This window comes from Scophthalmus maximus, chromosome 1, assembly GCF_022379125.1.
Source record: "Scophthalmus maximus strain ysfricsl-2021 chromosome 1, ASM2237912v1, whole genome shotgun sequence".
Taxonomy (NCBI): domain Eukaryota; kingdom Metazoa; phylum Chordata; class Actinopteri; order Pleuronectiformes; family Scophthalmidae; genus Scophthalmus; species Scophthalmus maximus.
In genome coordinates, this window is record NC_061515.1 from 18552757 (window position 1) to 18573907 (window position 21151).

The 21151-nt window shown below is 41.0% G+C and overlaps 1 protein-coding gene and 1 long non-coding RNA gene across 3 annotated transcripts; one reads left to right on the forward strand and one right to left on the reverse strand.

Moving 5' to 3' along the window:
• Window positions 1-177: 177 nt before the first annotated feature.
• On the reverse strand, window positions 178-21139 carry naa25 (N-alpha-acetyltransferase 25, NatB auxiliary subunit). 2 transcript variants are annotated; one of them, XM_035636394.2, is made up of 24 exons: window positions 21005-21139; window positions 16006-16091; window positions 14846-14984; window positions 14628-14746; window positions 14401-14475; window positions 14208-14315; window positions 13594-13672; window positions 12587-12698; window positions 10049-10138; window positions 9502-9674; window positions 9293-9405; window positions 8992-9199; window positions 7329-7418; window positions 7063-7243; window positions 6333-6432; window positions 6045-6196; window positions 5814-5939; window positions 5471-5714; window positions 4183-4306; window positions 4017-4082; window positions 3832-3929; window positions 3595-3705; window positions 3334-3474; window positions 178-2721 (listed from the first exon to the last, which is right to left on the reverse strand). In XM_035636394.2, the coding sequence occupies exons 1-24, from the start codon at window positions 21060-21062 to the stop codon at window positions 2599-2601; spliced, it is 2916 nt and encodes a 971-aa protein (XP_035492287.1). In that variant the 5' UTR covers window positions 21063-21139; the 3' UTR covers window positions 178-2598. The 2 variants fall into 2 exon arrangements, with proteins under 2 accessions (XP_035492287.1, XP_035492296.1); XM_035636403.2 differs by lacking the exons at window positions 14846-14984; window positions 16006-16091; window positions 21005-21139 and having other exon boundaries at window positions 14401-14535.
• On the forward strand, window positions 2662-5454 carry LOC118312148. Its single transcript, XR_004794159.2, has 5 exons — window positions 2662-2798; window positions 4055-4090; window positions 4211-4338; window positions 4634-4696; window positions 4901-5454. It is a non-coding gene; the product is annotated as an uncharacterized LOC118312148 (long non-coding RNA).
• Window positions 21140-21151: the final 12 nt, after the last annotated feature.

A 21151-nucleotide genomic window follows, 5' to 3' on the forward strand; every position in this document is an offset into this window, starting at 1 on the left:
CGACCACCACTGCATTTTTCCTTAAAAGAAATGCCAGATTAACTTCAAAATTAGCTTTTGATCAAAAATGTCATTTTCTAATCTGCTGATTCATTAATCAAATATTCTGTGAGCAACAACTATTAACTGATTTACACACGCAAAAAGTGTAAAGACGTTGCACGGCAGAAAATAATCTCACATTTACCTTTTTTATTTTAAAAAAGCATTGACATTCCAGTGTTTCTGTTTTCCATTTTCTAACAAAAGACGGTGGTGAGATGACACTCCAGATTGTCAACCATTACTCTGAGCCTCAACAACACATGTAGTCAGGTCACAAACATCTTCCCCCATTCAGACATAAGGACTCAACTCTCAAAAAGAAAAGAAAAAGCTATTTTTAACAGATGTGTATGTGGTTGTATGCATATACAAGATTTAACAAGAAAGGGATGATTCACCATTTTCCCACATTGTCATGTTTTCAATATAATGGTCAAAAACCCAATTGCACACTACCTGCAGTGTCACCAGGACTGCTGTCTGTATTTTGTCAATGTCTGATTTTTTTCTCTTACTGGATTATGTATAACAGGAGAAAATGATGAAATTGATGACACCGGTCCAGTTTATGAGTCTAGTTTGCGGTAGGAGTTGGTGGGAATGACAAAGACATGGACTTGGGACAAATCTCATAGTTATCTACTCCAGCTGCTTTTAAAACATTAATGTATTTGCACGCTGTACTTTGAAGAGGCTGCCTCAACTTTTTATTTACAATTAGGTCCAATGTTTTTTTCTGTGAAACACACCTCTCTCAGTTTGAACTGTTTACAAAAGGAAAGAGCCATGAGCCAGGACAGAAAAATCAACAGAACTGCATGTTGGCTGAAAGTAACTGACTGTACAATCAGATCAGGGTCAAAGTAGACAGAATCCTCTCAATGGTCTGGTATAGACTGAACTAGAATATACATGCCAAAATATACACTGTAGCATCTGGCAACTATTATGATTTTTTTGTATTTGTCATTTTTACACACGCATGCATGCACGCACGCACGCGCACACACTTTCACTGTAATAAAGTCATTGCATACTGATGCATGTGGTCATGCTGCTAGAAAGACTCCATGCCATCAGAGTCAGAGGAAACAATAAGTCATTGATGATGTGAGAAGAAAAACTGTTTTTGGTGAACATTCATATTTTGACAATCACACAGTCTCTTAAAGGTGAGATATTATGATAATATTCAGATTCATACTTATAATTTGGGTTAGGACTTGAGAAGGTTTACATACTCTTAAGTTCAGTTCCTGCAGCTCCTCTTTTCACCCTCCGTCTAAAACACCTGGATTTCTTTTAGCCCCTCCTCCTGATAAAACCCAGTCTGCTCTGATTTACCAGCTGGCCCAGTGTGTCATGATTGGGCAACCGATTTCAAAATGTGTAGGTAATGTCACACCCTTTCACCAGAAAAGTGGAGATTCTCAGATTGCAGGCAGGGTTACCCCAAAAGAGTCCAACTGTGACATCACAATGGGAGAGAAATCTGAACCAGTTGTTGAGAGCCAGGCTGTCCTATGATTTTTTGCATAATATGTTACCTTTAAATATTTATCATCAGTCCAAGTCACTAAAGGATGTGATGATTCGAGCCGTGCCCGATTTCTTCTTCTTTGTTTGGGAACAACTTAATTTCACATAGAAATGTTGCACAAGCGACCCAGAAAAGAAACAAAACCACAGCAACAGACAGTTAAAAAAACAACAATGAAAAAACTACCCTGCTGGTTACTGAACTCAACATTGCTCATTAAAATACTGCAACTAGAGAGGTGGTTAAACTTTCAGCACCAAAGTGACAAGATATACAAAGAAAAAAAGAAAAGTAATTCTTGAATGGGAAACTTAAATCCAGCATGTAGCAAGGAGTTCATATTTCCATAGAGTGCATCAGTTTGAATGCAAAATTGTGCCCGTTTGCTCTAGAAAGAGAGATCCAGCTGAAAAAGCAGCACATTGACAGAATTCTCCTCCTCAGAGTTGTGTGTGTGTGTGTGTGTGTGTGTGTGTGTGTGTGTGTGTGTGTGTGTCTCTCACACTGTTTGACTTTGATTGGCGTCATCAGAAAAGAACAAAGTGAGGAACAAAGATGAAAGAGAATAGTGGTTTATTGTGTCTTATATTGTCCTTTAGTTAATGAATTGTGGTAGTTGCTCTTAATTATGTACAATAATTTATTAGATTAGTTCATTGTAAACTGCTTGTTCATTTGCTGTATCTATTTTTAAAAAGGAGCATGGGTCGTTTCCCTCATTCTCAGGTATAACTGCTGTATAAATTCATGGGTTTACATACAAGCCTATGTGCTATAGGAGTTGCAAATGTTCCAGAGGTGTGTTGAAGTGAAAGAAAAAAGAAATCCAGACCGAGCTCACAAACGCTGAGTGAGAGATGTGCAGGGAGGCAGAAGGGGTGCAGGTTGGGTTTGTTGGACCAGCGAGTAAAAAGTAGGACTCGCAGGTTAGCTGGTGAGCTGACAGTGGTGTGGGACATAGGGGGCTGACGCTGGGAGTATAGTCTTCTTAATCGGGGGGTGTGCGATGGCGTTCAGATCTTGAGGCTCTTTATAGTTTCTGCTCTCTTCTTGAGCAGATCTCCCACTTCCTGTAGTGAGCGCAGGTAGCTGCTCTGCACCTTGTCCATAGCAGCCTGCATAAACGACACTTCCTCCTGAAACACATGACCGAAGAAGAGAAACCTCAGATCTCCTCCCATTCAGACCAGGACATGAGTGTCTCGAAGTTAATGTCAGTATCTATGTACAAAATATTCATGACGTAAATGTCGACCTCTAGGTGGCCCTAGATTACAAAAGTCAAAGAATCGTAAAAGTCGGTCGGCTACATCCTGCAGGGACAATAAATATTTGTTCAAGATTTTCAAGGCATATCCTCCTCTATAGCTAATACGATTATTAGTCTGAACCAAAGTGTTGGAAAAATGGCTAAAAAGCTAAAAGCAGATGAATGCAAATCAAATTTTCTGTCAACTTGGCTGATTAGTGGAGATGTTTTCTCAATAAACAAACGCTCAAATGTGTTTCAGGGCCACAAGCTAATTTCAGAGTAGTTCCTGAATCTCATCACCATATATGTGTATACTTCCAAAGTGACTCAGAGGCAAAAAATGTAAAGATCAAGAGGAGCTCTTTGTTTGAAAATACAAATATGATTGAGGATTCTGCAAAGCAATACAATTCATAGGCCATAAAAAGCCTCTAGTGTTAATGAAAACAAGACAGGAGGGAAAAAGAGAAAACCGTACATGCGTATGCACACTAACCTGTGTGGGTCCTTCCAAGGTTAAACTGGCTAGTTTTAGGGCTGTCATGCCAGTCTCTTGCCCCTTTATATGCTCCAAAGCCTGGGTAAGCAGGTCCTGTAAGCTCCCCGTCAGCTCTTGGAACCCACACACCACCACTGGCTGCAAGAGACACAAATTATCGATAGTTACGATTAAAGAGTACAGATCAGGTCGGCTAGTCAGCAATAGAATACTGAGTTTTGCAGATATGCATGGGTGTGGAGGAGGAGTAAACTGTACCAGAGCTGTTTGAGAATCCTTTTTCTTCTTCTTCTTCTTCTGTAGACCAGTTTTGAGTGGTCGGAGGATCTTGGCACAGTAACTAGCCATCCACAAGACTATGCACACCGTCTGCGCAGAATAACAGGATAGGGTTACAACTTGACTATATCATATTCAGTATAGAATTCTGAAAAAATATAAGCAAACAGTGTGAGTGTGTGTGTGTGTGTTTGTGTGTGTGTGGCAATGTCTCACCTCAACAAAGAAGATGAGGTTTTCTAATAAGGAGGGCTGTGTTTTTAATTTGCTCTCTTTCATTTCCAATAAATCCCCTTTGCATTTATTTAGTATTTCTGTGGACGAGAAGAGACATGAAGCACAGACAGAATACTGTTCTTTACTGTTCCAAGAGATGGCAAAAAAATGAACTGCCAACTCACCTTGAAGCTGTACTACTAATGATTTGAAACTGTTACAGATCTGAGTCTGAAGCTCTGACGACTCATCTGGGAAGGTAAAAAGAGAGAAGTGTAAAAACACCAGGCAAACATCATGGTGGTACACTACTGATCTGGGCTTCATATTACTGCCATCTTTTCTTTTTACCAAGTCCAACAGTCTCCAACTCCTGCAGGTGGACAGACAGCTGGAGGGCCGCAGCCTGACACTGGCAGCTTCCGCTGGATAGAGCGGGGGCCAGGCGGGTGGCAGGAGGTCCCAGGAACGGATACTGCAGTGCAACAGCAACATCATTACAGCAATGTACGTCACACATTTCTGCAAAGCTCTGCATCTCTGCAAAGGTTTCTAGACAGCATTCATTGTTTATACATAACTTAAAAAAATTGTGGGTTTTTTTTGTTTTTTTAAACCAAAACATAAAGGTTGTTTTAATTGAACACCTCTATTTAAATTTGAATGACAATTTGCCTCAAATTAGGTGAAAATGTAAAGGGGCAGCAAGCGATTCTGGAGAAAGCTTGTTTGCACCCATCAGCAAGTCTCTTAACGTGTCGACGAGTGAGAGTTTTTTTCTTTTTCTGTTTTCTATTTACAGAGCCTGGGCTGAGCCGAAAACCTGGATTTTTTTGGCACACACAAAACCAACAGCTTAGGGACGGTAAGGGAAATATTCTGGTTTATGTACTGATTTTTACAAAACGTGTATCGCTTTAGAATCGCTTACTGGCCCTTTAAGTGAGACATAAGGATGATTAAGGGTTAGGAATGATAAGTGTTATTCTTGATCTGGCTTTGTGCCCAACTGTATTTTATCTTTTATTTATCCTTCATTTAGCCATGACGGTCCCACTCTCATTTCCAGGGAGTCCTGGACAAGCCGGCAGCACGAGATAAACAAAGAGGGACTTCTCAGGTCCTGCAACTCTACAGCTCATTACATGCCCAGGGTGCATAAAAAGGAGAGACATTCGATCATGCATACAATATGAAGTTGTCTGTGGGACTCTTAAAACTTGGGACCAGTTAAAGTGTGTTTCGTGATGGTAGTTTGGCATTGTCCAGTCTAACTTGTTCTGAGAGCGTCAGGCTAGAAAGGCTGTAGTACTCATCTTATAAGACACAATGCATGTGGTGCAAAGGATACAGGAACTGGATTCACCAATATGTGGGTTTGATAGTGGGACTGGTTGATTGGTATATTGGTTTCTATATTTTATTTTTTTCTAGCAAACTGGAAAGACTTTTTATGAGGAGTAGATAACTTTCTGTCTTCTTTATTGTTTATGTATTGGAATGATGTAGGCTGGTGTTAATGATTGCATGTGCCAAGTGAAACAGTAATATTGGTTTGCTTGATCATTTATTATCATTATTAAATTATTTTTATTGGATTTTCAGAATGTGTCTTTCAGTGCCTGTGTGTTGAACGTACCTGGATGTGTTTCTCTGCCAGCTGAGCGGCTGTCTGCAGAGTCTGATTGAGCTGGGAGAGCAGGCTGCCTAAGACAGAGGTCTTGTCTCCAACTCCGTTCTCGTTGGACATCTTAGAGTTTTGCTGCGAGGGTGTGTGTCCTAGGCCGGCCAAAAAGGTGAGGAGGCGAAGTGTTAGAGATCGTAGCCTCAGCCAGACAGACTCTTCTTCTAGAGACCGAAGCCGATGCTCGTCAGTCAGCTCTCTGTGATGGGAAGAGGAAGATGGGTTAAGTTGGGATACAATGGCTTCACAGTGGGTAAGTTGGACTTGCAAAAAATATGTAATGAAAATTATTCTATACCTCTCCTTAGGATCCCAGCTGGTAAAAACAGTAAGGTCTCTGTTGTCCCTCATATTATCCCAGGGGATGTCATCATCCTCTGCAGACAAAGGCATGGCCCTCACACTTTCCTCCAGACTCAACACACTGGAAAACACATGTTTAAAAAAAAAAGGCAACATGCAAATGAAAAAATTCCGCTCCACAGGAAAAGTTGTTAGAATTTATTGTGTGTTTTGAGTATGTGCTCACATATCGGCCTCCAGGAACAGGTCCAATAGCATCCTCTCGGTGCGGACTTGGGCAAAGTGCAGCGATTGATTCAACCTGTTCCTGAGAGCGATGAACTCTGGGATTTTCTCAAACGCACCGTACTTATACGCCTGGATAATATACTCTGAGGTCTGGTGGAAAGGAAAGAATGGAGGTAAATAAATAGGAAGGATGAAGAGAAGAAGATAAATAGATTAGAAAAATTAGAGCAGGAGATCTAGGATTTAAAAGTCTTCGGAATCAAATCAAGATATGGAATAGACTTACATCTTTCTGGTTAGAGTGGAAAAACCTGAGAGAGAAGTTACAGGACTGGGAGGCTGCCGCAAACTGACCCAATGACTCGGCATAACGCGTTAACAGAAACCTGCAAATTAGAAAGGGAATTTTTTTTTTTTTTTACAAATCTCTTGCTGGTAATGGTACATGCTGTTCTGTCCTTATATTCATTAACTGTCTCAGAGTAGGAAATGAGTGTGAGGTGGTCAAAATTTGCATTTTGATGCATTTGTGGATACTAACAGTAAAAGCATTTTAGCCCTCTTTTTAACTTAAGTTGGACAGACACCAGATTCAGACAGATTTACATTCCAAATGGTTTCTTCAGGCTAGTTTAAGAACCAGGCTGAAGTTCTGACAGGTCATGTAACTGCCTGAATGTTCAATGGTCTGGCTGTCAAATGATTGGTTAGATTTCTGGCTGGTCAGTTTGTCCTACTGTCAAACGATCCGTCACAAATTGTAGAGAGCTAACTTCATTATTACTGCAGCAGCACTCTACATGTTAAGGCTGAAAGAACGTGCACACCATCAAAGGTTGACATAAAACAGTAATATCACAGACTCTCAAGGTACTTCTCCTCCTGCGCAGAGTCAGTGTAGGAAGCATAAAGAATAACTCTGAGGTAGGAGCAGTATTCTTTGGATGGTTCCTGAGATGCTTGTCAAACACGGTCCCACATGTAAGTGAAGGTAACTGTGTTCTTTATGTACTAACCCTATGGTGTCGTGCTGCACATGCTTGGCGTCCAAGCTGGAGTAAAGGTCCACGACAGGCTCAAAGGCTCCCAGGCGACAGTAGAGAAGCAGGAGCAGCAGCTTGAACTGGGCGTTGGAGGCACTGTGAGACAGACCCTCCTGCAGGAGGCCCAAACACTGCCACACCATGTTCTCATCCCCTGCAACGCCCAGAGCCAAACAGTTAGAGACATCATTACCGAGGCAGAGAGAGGAGGGGGAGTCGGTGAGTAAGGAGAAACTCACCAGTCTCCGTCCACAAGTCAATGTAGACGTGAGCTGCCATGAGGCAATACATATCAGAAAACTGCAGCTCCGTCTTCACAGCGTTCTTCCCTGGTAACAGAGAAATCAAAAGTCAGAACAAACCAGGCCAGTCACTGGTCAACAGTGATAAAACCAGTGCTGCAACATTACATTATTATCAGGGTCTTAAATTAATTTCACCTACCAGTCAAGAAAAAATCCACCGGGCAAGCATATTTTTATTGGCCTAAATAATATATTGCCTTTTTGTGTCACATATTAAGTCATTAAGGCTTTACTTTAAATACAAACTTTGAGGTCAGAGTTAAATTTTATGAAAAATAATCTTTTAATAGTCTTACTTTCCATTTATTGTAATATTTGGATATTCATGGAATTCAGATTAAAGCAGATGTGAATGTAAAGCATTCTAGAGTGCTGACGCTGAACTGGATTGCTGTCTTGAATTTAGATGAAGAAGCTGAAGGAGTATGAATAGTAGGAAAATTGTAAAATTGGTGAATGGCATGAATGGGATTTAAAAGTTGAATAAAACTCAAAGTATGAAATTTAAGAAAGTTGAATACAAGCCAGAATGTCCTAATTGAGCTGAACGTTTTGATTTTTGAATGAAGTTTCTACTGTAGGTTGAAATAAGTGTGGAAGGAGAAGTGGGCCACAAAAACGGGCTGACATTTTTTTGGAGAATAATGTACAGTATGTTATAAATGCTTCCAGCATTCACGACAACAATAGACGTTTTTCTATCGTCACACGATTCCTATCGTCGTATAGCACAGTCTTACTTTCAACAAGACAATGCTCACAGTCGCCTGCTCAATGAGCTGAACCTAGCAGTTAAACAAAGACTGTTACAGGTGCCTCAAAGAACAGAGGTCTACATTCAGTTCCTTGTGAGCAGAAAGTCATGAACCTTTACATAAAATCTTTGATTTATTGTTCCGACAGAGAGCACTGATTTCCAATATTATCAATATCAGGACTGAGGAGGAAATTAATTATATAACTAAGGTTGTGATACAGCGGAGAGAGGGTGGGCAAACATGAGAAAGTGACAGCAGGGATGGAGGTATTTAGAAAAAAGAAAAATGAAAGCAGAAAAATACCTCACAAACATTCAGCAGATTCTGTAACTGGCATTTCCTGGAATTTTCCTGCTTCCTGCCTATTCCTAATTCTGCATATCTCCTATCTATCACTTTCTGCAGTGTCAGCCTTTATGGATTTAATAACAACGTGTTGACTGGGTTTTTGTGTCATTTCATGAAAAAAAAAGAAAAGAAAGTGTAACACCCCCTCCCCAATACTGACTTCTTTTATCAACACAATTTGATTAACTTCATGATTTGACTAACTTCCTCAGACAATGTAAAAGCACGAACATCAAAAAGCAGAACTAACTTTTTATTGCCATGATGATGATGATTATGAGGATGAAGAAGAATCACTGCCACTGCAAATGTTGTAACAGAGGAGGGATTCCATTTATTGTGTTGCATTCTAACTTTGTTGTTGATAAAGTCCAATATCTGTATGGTTTGGGGGATTTTCCAATTGTATTTTATGCCCCTTTTCTCTGAGTACAATCTAATTATGCTGAACAATTGATTCCACCAACAATGGACAGAAATGATGCTCTTACCAAACTTCAGCCCGTAACGATAGTGAGCCTTGAGCTCCGTGATGAGCCGAAGTTTTCCGTCCACGTCGAGGCTGTGATTCAGCCCAAGTGCTCGACTCAGCTGACACAGACACAGATGCCTCTGTAGCGCTTTGGTATCCTCTGGAAAAGAGAAGCCCTCCTCTCCCTGTTCCCTGAGAGGAACTGCTTTGCTCAGACGGTTGATGAACTGAAAGGGTACAGAGAGAGAAAAGTATTTCACAGCCAGTCTATTCACTTCACAGAAGGCAGTCAGGCAGCAGTACAGCAGCTCAGGTCTCACCTGAACGTGCTGCTCAGCAGGGAGTAGGTGGAGGTATATCTTTAGGTCAGTGATGCAGCAGGGTTTGTCTCCAAACTTCCCAAAGAACTGCACCATTAGCTCGAAAGGATCACCTGTTGGAATCCAGGCAACAGACGGTCACATACAGAGGCTGAAGCACCTGGCAAATGGGAACATTTTTAAATGTTTGTGTGGTCCATGTGTTTTACCCAGCAGTCTCTCCTCTGCACAGCCCCTCTTTCTCAGTCTGTGCATTAACTCAAGCCGAGCTAAGTACGGCCCTCTGAGTGAATGAGACTCTTTGCCGTCCTCCCCCTTGATTCGCTCTTCCACGAACCTCACCACTTCAGCCACAGTGTGATGTACCTCTCCCTCCGGACAGCTGCAGACAGACAGGAAGACACACATCAAAGCTAGACAACACTACCTTTATGCGTTTAGGGAAAAACTGTCTTGCTGTGTATGTAAATGGCATTGGTTGCTTTCCTGTAGCTTGGGTAGATAAATGGCCCTTTTAATTACACAATAATGATAATAATAATAATAAGTGTAAATGGATGTAGTTGTTGTGTTTTGGACAATAAAACAAGTTTGTTTTCAACTGCATAACATCCAGCTCAGTACATATCTCTTTGGATCCTTGGCTGAGATACTGTTATGAATTCTTTTAAATCCTCAAATACGGAAAATGGCTTTTAAAATCTTACTTAACACACTAAAACCTCTTGGCCTATGATAAAAATCCTTTGTACTCACTGATCGCCTTCTTCTGGTTGAATCCAAGACTGATCAATGAGGTGGAAGAGAGAGTCAAAGTAGGAGGGATAGAACTGCCAATCATCAGGACTAGAAACAGAAACACAGGAGATGGTTACCATTGTCTGCTATCTGTGGTTCGCCTCATGTTCTCAGAATTGCCTTAAGGTGCCTTTGCAACAACAATCATCACGATCATTAAAATATGGTTGCAAAAGTTTTTCCAAGATACCTCAGCAAATAATAGGCCCAAAGAGACCCATTATCATTAAAATTATAGTCAGCGATTCAAATTCAATACACTTTTTGTCAAATTCAGTGAATAATTCTGCAGTCCTATAGCTGTCTGTTCTGAGTATGTGTGGGAAAACAAATCTTTAAACATTTTTCTCTGTAAATGGGAAACAAACATGGCTGCTCGGTCTAAGCCTTACTATTCCAGCCTATCAGCGACGGAGGTGTTTATGATCTTGCACAGGACAGGGGAAGAGGGCAGATGGAAGAAGGGGGGCAGTGGGAGTCGGAGAAGGTAAATCTGGCGCTTGTTAAGGAGTAGGAGCAGTCTGCTATTCTGTTGCTGCCACACCGTGTGCAGTATTCAATAGGATTGATTGGGTCTGCAGACGAGAGACTGGCAGTGATGTCAAGGTGAGAGCATGGAGGGAGTGTTTTCCAGCAGTGGCCTTTATTCTAAAACATAATCACATAGTCAAGGAGAGATATTGCTGCGGAAAAACCAAAGAAGAGGAGGAAGGTAAGCCTGCAGCAGAAACTGGAGCATCAGTTGTTTGGTCTGTATCATGGTATTTGTTGAACAACATTTAAAGGATTTTATAGCCAAGTACAGCTGAAAATAAGTTTTGTGGATTTATTTTATTTGGATTGATGCATAATTTGAAATGCTGTGCTAGGAAATGTTGGCTACAGTACGCTCTTACAGAGCAGGGCCAGAGTGAAGCCGAGGTCTGTCTGTTGCTGAGAACTGTATGCGAAAGTATCAACAGAGTTTATACTGAATCCTCCCTGCCTGCAGAGGACCGTAAACCCTTTATGAGTGTTTTAATGGGACAGCAACACAAGCAGGATTTTCCCTGGTGCTTCTGATGGTCAGTTTGATTGTGACAGACGGTCAGAGAGAGAGAGCGACAGAGAGAGAAAAAGAGCGAGTGACAACGACATCAGGGTAAAGATGAAACACAAAACACTAAGTTAGAGAACTTTTGTTACGTGAATTTCTTTTGAATCATTATAAAACTGTGGATGCAAATATACTAATACCGTGTATATATATTAGCCTATATACAACTCATACAGGGTATGCATCGACCGCATGATGATTTTCATTTTCATTTTTAATTCTAAGTGTATTTAAGTTCAAGAGACAAAAACAGGGCAGGAAACGAGCTAAGATATTGACAACCAGACACAACACTAAACTAGGGCTGAACGATTAATCGCATTTGCGATAATACCGCGATATGATAAAACGCGATTTTCTAATCGCAAGGGGTGCGATTACACGGGTCACGAGATACGCAAGCGAGTGGAGCGCTCGGTGCAAAGAAAAAACAGCAGTCACGCTGCACTAACCTGCTGCGCAATTGCCTCATGCTCGACAGAACAGTCGGAAAAATGATACAGCAGAGACATTAGTGTCGAAGAGGAACAGCACGTCGGTTGTGTGGAAGTTCTTTGGTTTTAAAAAGGACAATGCTGCGCAGCGTCAGGTGTGCATGCCATGCTACCGTTGCTACTTCACGGGGCAACACCCACAACCTGTATCAACGCTTGACACAGCGCCACAGCCACCGCCGTGGTTGTTGGCCCTACACTGTGGCACAACAATCAGTGACAGTAGTGACGAACACAGAACCACACGAGAGTTGTTTGACAGTGTTACTCCGTATGCAAATGTCTCACATGGCACCGTGAGGTGACAAACACCACGACTATTCCCTGGTTAAAGAGACAGGCTGCTAACAGAGAGAGAGCTCTCTCCCCTTGTCCTCTTCAGTACATTTCGCTCTCTCAGTGTGTGCGCGCGTGCACGCTAATTATAAATAAAATATCGCAATCGCAATATCTGTTAAAAAAATCGCGATTCCATATTTCCCCCAAATCATTCAGGCTTACACTGAACAAAGATTTTTGACTAAAATATAGAATATGGTTTATACTGCATCATTTTAATGTCATACTCTCATTGTTTGGTTAGTAGATGTCCATCTCTGCAGAAATCTAGTGTTGGGTAGTAGTATTGATATAGCACCAGTATCAGGGAAAAAAATTTCAGTCTCATTCTGAGTTCATGGTCCTAAATGTTTGGGCCAGTCAAAATTCTGAGCTGAAAACACTGCAGAGACGCAGCAGTAAATGAATGGATCTTCGGCTCCCAAATTGTCTCACCGTACAATCTATGACCAGCACTTTGGATTGACGGCATAAGATTTTACTGCAAATATTCTCAAGTTTCGCTCTCAGACCAAACTTGCACAATGTTAAGGGCCTTTAAGACTTATGTGTAATACTTATACTCACTTTTTGAGTAGCAGCTTGTGGGCCAGGGCGTTGCACTCTGGCCACTGTTGTAGTCGCTGGTACAGCATCATGCACTTGTTTTCTCTGCTCTGCAGCTCACTGGTCAGCTTCTCTGTGGGAAGACATGTGCATTAGCCATTTTAACTGAATGTGTATTTCATTAGTGACACTCACATGTTACCAACTATATATATTAACTTTTTAAAATTACTGGAGGTTAAAACTGTATTCTACCAATGCCTTATTGTGTTCTGTTGCTTCACAGTGGTTTCTTTGGCGACAAATACTTAATAGTACGTAGTATGTTATATTATTAAATCAATTTTGCACTGCATCATTTGTGCAGTATCTTGAGAATGCTACAGTAAATTCTGTCATATTGTCACTGTTGTATTAGAACATCTTTCCAAAGGACTGTCTAATGCTGACGTTTACAGAAATGCTCATTAATATGCAGAGTCCTCTGCCAGGTGGTGAAATAACAGGAAGGTCATGACCTCCCCTTCTGCTCCTGAGTTCCAGGTGGATAATGGCCAAAGAAGTGTTTTTGCAGAACATTATGATCAATGTGAAGCTGACCTTTGACCTTTTTTGATATAAAATTTTAACACTTCATTTGACCCAATTAGACATTTCTGTGGAAAAAATTGCATATGAATATTCTAATCAATTAATCCTTGAGTCCAAGTGAATTTTTCTGTCAAATGTATTGAAATTCCCCACAGGCGTTCAGGATATCACGTTCACAAGATTGGGACGGGCATGAGGTCACAGTGACTTTACACTTTGACCCCTTAAAACTAACCAGCTCATCCTTGTCCACATCAACATTTGTGCCAAGTTCGAAGATCAGGATTTTGAATTTGAATTTCTGAGATATTGCGTTCATGAGAATGGGGTAGACAGACAAATAACCCAAAAACATATTGCCTCAGAAGAGTTTTATAAAAAGAATTTGATGCAGTTTATAAGACTCACTAACATACTGAGTGAAGAAACACACATACCCCCAAGTGGGCCCCTGATCACCTCGAGAGCCTCCACACACTTCCCCAAGCGCTCCAGGATCATAAAATACAGTTGCACCTACAAACATACAGACACAGAAACATACAAATTACAATGTGGTCATTTTAAAATCTGAGGTTTCTTACATCTGGGCCAAAAGAGAACTTTCAAAATGTAGAACCATCTGAAAGACTGCAAAACAAAATCCATATCTATTACTGAATTCAGCCGAAGCCTTGAGTTTAGAGCTGCAACAGTTAATCGATTAGTAATCAACTACTAAATTAATCGGCACCAATTTTTATTATAGACAATCATCATCTCAAAATTCTCAGATTTTAGCTTCTTAAATGTGAATATCTTCAAGTTTATTTGGTCCTCTATGACAGTAAACTTAATATCTTTGGTGTGTGAACAAAACAAAACATCATCTTGGGGTTTGAAAAACACGATCAACATTTTTTACGATTTGATGTCAATTTATGGACCAAACAACCAATCGATTAATCGATTAAATAATGGACAGATCAATCGATAATGAAAATAATATTTAGTTGCAGCCCTACTTTATTTTAGCTAAAATAACATTTCATACCACAGACACCCAACTCACCTCTGCTTCTGCTTCAATCTTCTCCTCTTTTACCATTTTCTCCACCATGCGCTCTGCCAGAGGCAGGAACATGGTTTGAGCCAGTTTTTCATCTTGTGCGGAGATGGCCTAAACACAAGGCACGTGTATCATTTTCAGAATAACGACCACAATTAAGGAATGCGAAGTCCGTCATATAGAAGTTGGCCCATACCTGCATCACCAGACTCATGACAGACCAGAAGTAGTAGGGATTCTTGGGGACAATTTTATACAAGGCCATTCCTGCCTGTAAAGTGCGAAGACGCAGTCGTCAACATCCTCTTCATAACTCTGATTATGTGTCCATCTTTTTAAATTACCAATGGAGCACAAAAGCCGCAGCTGTTAGTCATGTGCGTTTGCACGTTTGGACACAAGTGTGGACGTGGGCTTTTGTACCTGCTGCATCTTCTTGTACTCCCCAACACGAGCGTACGCCATGAAGAGGTGAGAGTGATACTCCTCACTGAGGGGGACCTTCTTCACTGCAGCTTCGTACAACTTGGTGACCAACTCAGCTGCAGACAGCAGACACATAATTTCACATGTAGTCATTCCAGTATTATAACCGGCCTTCATGTGAGAGTGTTGGTGTGTGTGTGTGCGTGTATACTCACGACGATGCATCTCTCTGTATAGTATAGTCAGAGCTTGTAGTGAGTTGTCATCTGTGGGCTCTAGGGTGGCCACCTCCTGGGCCAGAGTGAAAGCTTCATCCTGCTTTCCGGTCCTCTGAAGGCCAATAGCCTTCAGGACCTGAGGACACGGGGAAAACACAAAAACAATGACGGTTACATAGAACAGAGAGAAATCTACTCTTGAGAGAGATACAACTAAGACATTTTAAAAAGGTAAACCAAATCCAAATGTGAATTGAGTCCATTTCTGCAAAATGTGTGGGAGTCTGCTACTACACTGTACAGGAACTAAATGCTCTTTGTTGTTCAATGTTAAAGGCTACTGTGTCATAATAATAATAATAATAATACATCCATATACATACAGGTGCAAATAAACATACTATCATCCTAAGACAAAACAGACACAACAAAAACTTTACAGTAAAAGACCAGTGCTGTGCTAAAAAGTGCAATTAAATAACAGAGGTAAGATAATATCAATAAAAAAGAAGGCATAATACATGTGCAAAAATAAATTCAATAAAAACAGCAAGTGGACTGTGTGTCCGGTGATCAACAGCCTTATGTCCATAAGAGGAAATACAATTCCAGTTACAATGGAACTAAAAAGTTCTTAAAACCGCATTGTTGGCCAATTGGTGAACTTCAGCTCTTAATTACACATTCAGCAGTTTTGGAGCAACAATATTTTAAACATTGTTTTTGGATTAAGTTTTTCTGTGCCCTGATGAGTGTCAGTCCAGTGTTCCCTCTCCTTTATTTGTTTCTGGTCTCCACCACCTGAGGGGAACATCTGGCTCTGAATGCTTCACTATTTCCACCAGCTGCTCTCTGGTTGTATATGTTTGCCTTCCCCTCAATCTATACCAAGAATCCAAAAAACATTTAAGAAACCCCCCCACAAATTTGAAGCTTAATATGATTTGAGGTGTGGATGACAGCAGGGTAGACTTTTCAAAAAAAGCCATCAGGTCACAGCTTTGATCCCCTTTGAACGCAGCAGCAGCAGCAACATGTGTTCATCCCCGTCAAAGTGCCAACTGCTGCACTCTTAGTGGTATGGTGGAATGTGCGCATGTGTGTCCACGGAGGCTTGTGCCAACAGTGTGAGAGAGAATAGTCCCTCAGTCACCCACCTTGGCACAGTGCAGGTCCTTATGTTTCTTCAGCAGTTTATCCGCCTGCTGTATGGCCATTTTATTGTTGCCATTATCAAGGTAATCTGGGAAAAAATGGAAAACAATGTTATATTGGGGATGTTAGACTTGAAAGCATCATGCATATGATCCAACAAAAATTATCATTTTCATTAAGGATTTATGTCAGTTATTTTCAATCGATTAATCGTTTAGTCTATCAAATATCAGAAGATGTCAATCAAAAACTTTGCAGAGGCCATCATGACATCTATAAATGTCTGGTTTTATTATGACCAAAAGTCCAAATACCAAAAGAATATTTAGTTTACAATGATTGACGACAAATTACAGGACAGGAACTTCTCTCACTTGAGGCTGAAATCAGCATATTTGCTGTGGTTTCATTTTTTTCTCAAACCATTACAAAAATGGTTGCCAATTAATCAAGCTCCAACTTCAACCAAGTTATTAACACATCAGCAGTTATAATCAAATGATAATAGTGTAAATGTCAGAGAGGAGGACATTCAACTTCACTAGGTACTTTTGCTTTTGATACTTACCGTACATTTTCCTGATTATACTGACACATTTTTACTTAAGCAACAATTAGAATATAGACGTTAGAGAGTTTTTACATCGTTCTTTTACTATAATGAAGGAGCTGAATATGCTCTTATTATATTTAATTAAACTGCAAAGCTTTGTACCGACTTAAATGTAACAGAATTTCACTGACCAAAAAAAGGATGTGATGGAACTTATTTTTTCTCATTTCAGTCATATATTTGCTCTGCAACAGGTAAACTAGTCTCTCAATAGCAACTTGAATGTCTTTTCCATTCAGCTTCAGTTCTGCTCAGTTTGGCGGCAGAATGTGAACTCATCACTGTAACTAAATGATATGCCATGATTGGTTCCACAAATTTTTTAAGGCTTTTATCAACTTTTGTTCGACTGTGATGACGTTTTGAGATGAGAGAATAGACATGACATAATCACACTGTCATGCCTGGCACAGTTAATTTGGGCACCCAGCTGTCCTGAGGAGGATCTGTGTGTGGCATATGGTTAGAGTGACAGCTTTAAATATTAATACATTTAGGCTACAACAAATGATTATTCTTTTTTTATGACTTGCAATTTCTATTATGAAGTATAAGATCAGAGAAACATTTATGTTGCAACAATACACAGAAGAACATGAAACAGACAAGGTTGATGACTGCCACTGTTGGTGAATTTACGTTCATCCTAAACCCTCTGGTAAAATAGTTCTGTTCTTGAATAATGCTTTTGCTTTGAAATTTGTTCTAACTTTACTAAAAGAAATATACAAGCCAGATTTGAGGAAGGATGCCTCCTTTTACATGACATTCTTTCACATGCAGCACCTATTCCCAACTATATCAACCATTCTTGAAACAAACAACAAATGTTTAACTCATGATTTTCTCTTATTTAATTATATAATTTTTTCCATCTATATTTTCAGAATCAAAACCCCATCATTAGTCTTAGTCTTAATGTAACATATAACAACATGTTCAGTTCAGTTGCTTGAAAAGTGATTTTAATTGATTTTAAAGCTGCTGTCGGCCCAGACAACTTTTTTTTATATTTGCTGAAACTGTCGCTATATGCTGGTAGTAATATGTGAGACAGATCGTCTGTGACACAATCTGGCCATTCAGCTCCCTCTACTGCCTTTAATACCATTTGCCAGACACCACCGCGCCCAAGAAAAAATATCCAATCACAGCCAGGGGGCGTCTCTCCGCTCTGTCAGTCATCCGGGTACGAGCTGGGCACCGCTGTCCCATCCCACTCACTCGCTCGGTCATGACCGAGATCATGTCTTTCACAACGAGGAGCTCGCAGCAGAAGCGGAGTTAGTTTGAAAACACCGTGGCAGAGAAACACCAAGCATCAACAAAACTGCCCGGCTCCTATGCCAGAGACTGCATATACGACAAAGACCACGAGCAAAAACGAGCAGAAAAAAAGGAACCGGATCGAGCAGATGTAAACATCAGAGCGGCTCCACAGAAGCAACGACACCGACAGGGTTCACAAACGATGCGTTCTGCTTGACCGGTAATTATCTCTGTTTCATTAATCTTTTATTTTCCATATTATTGTCGCACTCTGTGACCGTGTGCTACTGTGCTGTTGTAATCAGGCTGCTAGTTGTAATCAGGCTGCTAGGTTAGCGGTGTCTGTAGCATAATAGCTGAAAATATGTTCATGTCCAAGCGGTCTAATCTGTTTTTGAGAGTTTTCCAGACGTGTGTGTGTCGTTGTCTGTGCTCTCACAGTCAAATGCTCCCCCATCAGTGTCGTACTGTTTAGTTAGCTTCACTATTTTATCACCAAGGTAGCATCCCGTGCAATGCTAAATGCTAAGTATGTGTCGATATTCCCAGCTGTGGCTCCACAGATGCTGACTTTGCTGGGGGGACAGCTGAGGAAGAAATATTCAACACCTGTATTTTATTCATGTGCAAAATAAAGCTTGACAATATTACATCATTGTGTACTTTGATCAATTTGTTATGCTTTTCTTTGAGATACTGCATCGGTAGTACTGAGCCAGTGAATCTGATAACCCCAAATGAATATGTGAGTAATGCCTTGAATTGATTCAAAAAGTATATTGATAAATAAATTAAGTAATCTTCCCATTTTTGTATATTCATGCAATGAGAAACCAATCACTTTCAAAATACACTTTATTGCAAAGCAAATAACAAGGTTGCAAAAATATTAAAATATAACGTTGAAATAAATAAATGAAATGAAAATAAATATATTGCACAGCACAGTATTTACATATAGCAAAGTCTGAAGCTAAACCATCTTTGGATGAAACCAGTTCACGCTGCAGGGACCAGGTCCTCTGATGTCGGGCCACACGCCAACCTCTGCCCCGTCTCCCACTGCCGCTGCCCGGTGCGTCTCGTAGGCGACTCCTTCTTCTCCTCGCTCGACTGCTCGTCGAAGCAGCCGTGTTCACTTCCTCATCGGAGTCCAGTGTACCAGTCTCAAAACTCTAATGTTATAAAATATAGATAAAAGCGTCAGTCGACCTGCAAAGCAACAAATGATGTATCTGAAGATAAAGCTGTTCATTTACAGGCATACCATGTAACACTGCAGTAGATAACGTGCTAGCTAACGTGCTAGCTAACGCTAGGTACGAAAACAAGCTAATATAAGCTGATTTACGGTTGCCCACGTTCAAACACACTGACCATGTTGTTTTCACAAAAAGTCACAGGTAATTACGTGGGGCAACGGTAACTAAAAAAACGTGTTATAGTCTATCAATGTGGACAGTAGTCTCTGTTAGCTTCAGGTTAGCTTCTTACTGGTGGGAACGTCATGTTACGTACCTTGCCTGGCTTCGGTGGCCATGGTAGCGCGCACGGCACGGCGGGCTGGGAGGAGCTGTGGAGGAGGAACCGAAGTGCAGCGGAGAGGGAGGGGGAGGGAGCAGGAGTCGTAGATTTTGAATTCTGACACTGTCCCCACTTCTCTCAATCCTGCAGCTTTAAACCAGTTGCATGTCGATGTTCTGTCATCATCATGTGCTGCTGATTGTTTGGGTAATAACTGTACCTCTACTATTTAGCATAAGTCACAATGGCCCATCACTTTAAAATACAAGCAGCAATGTTTGGTCAATTGATAAATTGATCACTAGAAACTATTTGGATTGTCTTATAACCATTTTCTTCAGGTTTTAAGCAAAATTGTCATATATTTATAGTTCCTTGTTTCTTACATGTGAGGATTTGATCAATTCGGATTTTGGACCATTGATCATATAAAACCGGACATTTATTACATTGGCCGGTGGGAAATTATTATGATTTTTTCATTTAATAGAGCTACATGTGTTAGTGGATATGGAATTTACTGTTTTGATAATTGATTCATTGTTTAAGTCACTTTTAGAGTAAAACATATCAAACTTTACAAATTCATTCTCATTACTTCCAAGAATATATTGTTTTTCTCAGTCTAACTGACACTGACAGTAAGTTATATATTGGTGTATTTAGGACTATTTGTCAAACACGGTTTCTTGACACGTTTTCTATTCCTGACAGTTTAGAGACGAAATTATTTACCGGCCTATTAATTAATGTTGAAAACCATCATGACTTGCAGCACTAGAATATTTCCCTCTGTGGCATAAAACAGACACTCCAGTACAATCACCTCATAGAAGTTATTGTGATAGTATAACAAGGCGGGTTTCTTTATAGTGCATTCATATACTGACTGAAACAATACACTGAACGTCTGTTATTTCAATTATTTAAGCCTTATGCCCAGGTCCATGCTAATTGGCTAGCAGGCTAACACCTCTCCATATACAGGAGTTAGCTTGCAGCATTGTCCTTTAAATGTTATGAGCTTAATGCTAACTGGAAGCTAACCGTGTAACATTTAGCTAGCATGAAACAAAAGCCGTTAACGTTTCAGTCTGGAGCCGGACGGACACCCAGCAACAAGGGAAATCTATGTCAGCCCGCGGCACAACGCCCCACATCTCACAATCACACTGCTTTTCTTTGGGGGTGCAAACAGCCGCAGCGTGTCCGCGGCTAGCTGACACATTAGCAGGGTAGAGGTAGCTGTCAAACAGCAACCAGGAGGAGCAGGAGGAGAAAACCTCTCCCCAGCCGGAGGACACTGGACACCACCGAGAATGTCTGCGGGTTCAACGCGGAGACACGCGGTTTCACCCAGACACCAGGAGTCGTGTCGCCCCTTCGGCTCGGTGGCAGACCGGCATAAGGTGCACTGTCATCGGGCGCTGCAGGCAGCCGAACCCGCGGTCGGGGTCGGAGCCGGAGGGGCCGCAGCGCTGCCCTCCGACTGAAAACACCATCCACTCCTCCGAACACAAGCACCGGTACAAACAACAACGACGTTTAGCAAACCTCCAAACACGCCAACAGCCACAACTCCACTCGGTCCGTACCGTATATAGGTCTGAGTCTCCTGTCGTTGGGATCCTGCACATGGCCTCTCGCCGCCATGGTGGAGTTTACCTGCTGGGTAGATGTTCACACATGCGCACTGCGAGCTGCCTCCAGGAGCGATTAAAGGATTTGTCTGGGCCCTTTTC